The following is a 4,628-nucleotide window of genomic DNA, read 5'->3' on the forward strand; positions in this document are numbered from 1 at the left end:
GTGAGAAAAACTGCTAGATTTAAAAACAAGAGAGGTATACGTTTTTAGCAGTAAAGCGATGATATATAACACCTGTGTGAAGGTATATTTTCCAGTACGAGTCCTGGCAATTCCCATTTCCCTATTTACTCTTCTTCTCACCACACTCACACAAACACGTATACACACACACACACACACACACACTCTCTCTCTCTCTCTCTCTCCCGCACACACACTCATACAGTGCACACTCTCCAGCAGTGGGGCAGAGAGAGGGCTGCAGTCTGATTGGCTGAAAGAGAGGACGATGTTTTGTCTTCTGCGTTATATAAACCCCCTCCTACCTCTCTATAAACCAGACCGCTGATAAACTCTCACTAAAGACAGCACCACTCAAAGGATATTTCTCTCTTTTTTGGGGTTTTACAATGTGCAGAGGACTCGCAGCACTGCCAAACACCTGCCTGGAAAGGTAGAGATTCCATGCTAATGCAATACTTATTATAATTTTTATTATTATTATTATTTGTTAGTTATTTTCTTTTATTGACAGTATATTGTATTGACTGTACAGCTTCAGTATTTTTATTGCGTTTTTTTTTAAGGAAAAATCAGTGAGACAGTATGTAGTATGTAGAAGTGAAGTTCTGTGTTCTAAATGATGCTAAATGATGTCTATATATAAAAAAGTACGTGTTTAAATAATCATCGTATCTGCGTATCACAGGGCTAAAGGATTAAAAGCACGCGTGAGCAGCTTTCTGGACTGGAGACTGCTGTGCTACGCCTACAAACTGAGGAAACCAAGGTACATTTATTGTCTTTACAGTCTGCATGTGATATTTATTGCTTGTAATTGCCTAAAGGAAATTAAGCTGATTGACATTAATGCAATACGACAGCACTGATCACACTTCACTTGTCTTTTTTTACTTGCAGCCTGACCTTTGAGGAATGTCTGAGGTGGAAAGAGTCGTTTGAAAAGCTCCTGTCCAGCAAACGTAAGTACTTTTTTATATGCATACTCTCTTCAAGATAAAAGATAAGCTCTAAAAATAGATATGTGGCGCTGAGAGGAGTGTGCAGATTAGAGGAGGTTAGTTAGAGGGATGATTTTGTGTGTTCAGTGTTCAGACAGGGCTAAAATAGGACAAGTTGATTGTGTGATGGATGCTGTGTGTGTGTGTGTGTGGGTAAAGATTTAATCATAGTAATGGGGATGAAGCAGTGCACAGATGTGTGCGTGTATGCTTGTGTGTGTTTGTGTGTGTTTGTCTGATCTGTGTGGGCTGCACTAAGCTGATGCAGCATGTTACACAAGTAATCACTCTCTTTTTTTCCCTCCGTCAGATGGACTCTATGCCTTCCGAGCTTTTCTGGTGTCTGAATTCAGCGAGGAGAACATCGCCTTCTACCTGGCCTGTGAGAACTACAGGCGCACCAAGTCTCCAGCCAAGCTCCGCTCCAAAGCCCAGAGGATTTACAACGAGTTCATCGGGAGTGAAGCGCCGAGAGAGGTGAAGAGCGCTGTTAACACATGTTAAATTCCCCTCAGATACAAAAAAAAAAAAAAACAAGAAACAAGATTCCCAGACAGGGATTAAGCTGAGTCCTAGGATATATTTTATATAACCTTTAATTAAAAATCTTAATTCGAATAAGTGCAAAGTTGACCAAGACTAGTCTTAATGCCTGTCTGGAAAACTGCCTCAACATGCTCTCTGCATTGCTGATTTATAACAGAAAAGAGTTTTCATTCCACATTTAAATACTATATATGTGGCAATATATGAAATATAAGCCAGGAGTGATGTTTCCATATAGGTTATATATTATTAACACAATTATAACACATAATATGCAAGATTATATGATATCACAATAAGACATATTAACTTATATGAAATACCTATAATAAAATAAGATAGCATAGTTATAAGGGCCAGAAATATATATATATATATATATATATATATATATATATATATATATATATATATATATATATATATATATATATATATATGATTTATACTTTACAAATAAATAAATAACTATATACATATATATGTGGCATATACTTAAAAAATGACATACATAACCATATATCATTTTACAGGCCAAACATACAATATATATGGCATTCATTTTTACAAAAATGTTTTTTACATATATAACCGTACAATACTTATGGGTCAGACATATATATTACATGTATTTATGTGACACATATTTCAAAACAATTTTTTTTACATACATATATACATATTTATGACACATATTTTCTTTAGGAAAAATATATGTACAAAACCATATATTTTTATATATATATTGCATACATAACTGTACATACTTTAATAGGCCAGACAATACACTGTATATACTGTATGTCAATATTTGAAACTATTTCAGATTATAATAGATTTCCTAAATAGTTTGCACATCTACAGTATGCACATGTATGTTTTATATAACTCTATATATGGTTATATATTTCATTATTTCATTTCATTGTCACAATATATGACAATTTTATTCATGGACGGACCTTTTTGAGCTAGAATTAAACTCACTGCTCTTCTTCTTCTTCCTGTTTTTTTAGGTTAACATTGACCACGAGACTCGAGACATCACACAAGCTAACGTGAAGTGTCCCACAGCAAGCTGCTTCGACTCGGCGCAGTACCGCATCTACATCCTGATGGAGAAAGACTGCTACCCACGATTCCTCCGCTCATCAGCATACCGGGACCTGCTCAGCCAGTTAGCCAAGAAGAACGCTAAAGCTGCCACCAAAAAAGCCTGAAGGACCTTCAATCTCCAGGACCGGAAAGGAGCCTAAAAGAAGGGGAGAGCTGAAGTTATGGAAGGGCGTGTCCGTCTGATGAAGGAAGAAGGTCCAGGCAGCGAGTTGGGATCAGTATCGATCCACCAACAGCACAGGAGGCCTGGAATTGATGAAGGACACGGCAGAGTTCAAGGTTATGAAGAGAACCATGAGAGAAAGAGAGAGCTGGGAGAAGATTATACCACACAGATCTAACACACACAATTGTGCCCCACTGATGGAATCAAGTGGATTTGAATAACCTGGGATTACTGAGGAGATTAAAGAGTTTTAGAGAGAGGACTGTGAAGCACCTACACTAAGTTAGAAAAATATATAGAAAAAATGACAGAAAAAGACAATCTGGTGGAAACACACCAAACTTACCAACTTAAATATGAACATAGACTTTTTTATTATTATTAAAACTGTATTTTAAAAAAAAAAACCTTAATTTTCATTTATTTATTAATTAATTTATTTATTTCCTTTTTTTTCTTTTTTTCCCACTTGCAATCTGCTGTTACACTGCTGTATCGTCTGTGAGAGGATGCGTGCAATGATATATGTATTTTTTTTTTTTTTTTTCAACTTTCTGTACTCTGTCAAACAAATATTATGTAAATAAATCTTTGGTTCAGACATTATTGTGACATTCTGTATTTTTGCAAATATTATTTTTCTGTATTTTAGACATCCCAGTCTCACAAAAGCCAAAAAGTAAAACATACGCTAAGGACTAAGGAGCTCTCGCTATGGTGCAAGGATTGCTGGTTCAACTCCTGAATCATGCTGCTTGGCATCAGCAGCCAGAGTCTGAGAGAGCACAATTGGCCTTGCTCTCTCTGGGTGGGTAGATGGTGCTCTCTAGGTGTAGGGTTATATGTTAGGGTTGTTTTTTTTTTTTTGTTTTTTTATTTAATAGAAATTCAGTTGAATGTTAGTCGAATGTCATTTGAGCATCAATGAAGCCACAAAATGGACCATCCAAGCAAAGTGTTACCAGAAAAACATGCTAAATTCATTCTACTTTATGACTCTTTCCTCTAAAGCCACACAGAACTGTAGAACTGTGTAAGTAATATTACTGCTATGCGAGAGACAACATACCACACATTTCACCTTCTGTTAAACAAGCTCATAATGATGGAGCCGTTAGCTTGTTTAATATCGTCCAATCTCCAACTGCTCCACAGCAGACACGACCATGCAGTGTGGGTTTACAGAGTCTCCCAGGCAACTGTTTGGGTCCAGTTTCCAAAGCAGACAACACCAAACCATTTCCTCACTTCTCTATCTGCTCGTCTCTCTCTCTCTCTCTCTCCCACACACACTCATATAGACATTAGTGAAAAAAAAAAAACGAGTGATTCAACACACTGATTCTTGGAAACAGGAAATCCATTTGATAAGGTATTTGCGTCTTTTGAAAGTGCTATCACAAAGCCCTGCCTGTGTGTGTGTTTGCTCAGACAACAAGTCAGCAGTAATTAAAGAAATAAAGCTGTCATGACCAGGGCTTATCTGTATGAGCCAATGTGTCATGAAGAGAGTCATCATGAACTGTGTCCACAAATTTAAAATCTAAACTTAAACTCTTAGACCAGTGCGATCACCTTTGTTTTATGAATAAGGGGGCCTAAGGGCCTTTAATTTTATTAATTTAGATTAAAACATCCACATCTTTTGAAACATTTTTAGGTAAAAAAAAAAAAAAAAAAACTATTTGGAGAAATTGTCTCACAGCAGCAATTCTTAGGCGCAGAAATTATATATATATAAATTTAGGCCTATACATATTTGGACAGTGACACAATCT

At 36.3% G+C, this 4,628-nt stretch overlaps 1 protein-coding gene across 1 annotated transcript; it reads left to right on the forward strand.

Annotated features, from left to right (window-relative positions):
* Positions 1-328: 328 nt before the first annotated feature.
* rgs16 (regulator of G protein signaling 16) lies at positions 329-3,451 on the forward strand. Its single transcript, XM_007258376.4, has 5 exons — positions 329-454; positions 710-790; positions 922-983; positions 1,333-1,499; positions 2,585-3,451. The coding sequence occupies exons 1-5, from the start codon at positions 411-413 to the stop codon at positions 2,786-2,788; spliced, it is 558 nt and encodes a 185-aa protein (XP_007258438.1). The 5' UTR covers positions 329-410; the 3' UTR covers positions 2,789-3,451.
* The last annotated feature ends 1,177 nt before the right edge of the window (positions 3,452-4,628 follow it).

The sequence above is a fragment of the Astyanax mexicanus genome, chromosome 5 (assembly GCF_023375975.1).
Source record: "Astyanax mexicanus isolate ESR-SI-001 chromosome 5, AstMex3_surface, whole genome shotgun sequence".
Classification (NCBI taxonomy): Eukaryota; Metazoa; Chordata; class Actinopteri; order Characiformes; family Acestrorhamphidae; genus Astyanax; species Astyanax mexicanus.

What these genes read in the sequence shown, in the direction of transcription:
- rgs16 (XM_007258376.4), top strand. Translation starts at nt 411, where the DNA reads ATGTGCAGAGGACTCGCAGCACTGCCAAACACCTGCCTGGAAAG. An exon ending in CCAAACACCTGCCTGGAAAG is followed by an intron (nt 455 to 709) that starts GTAGAGATTCCA and finishes TGCGTATCACAG; the next exon opens with GGCTAAAGGATTAAAAGCAC. An exon ending in TACAAACTGAGGAAACCAAG is followed by an intron (nt 791 to 921) that starts GTACATTTATTG and finishes TTTTACTTGCAG; the next exon opens with CCTGACCTTTGAGGAATGTC.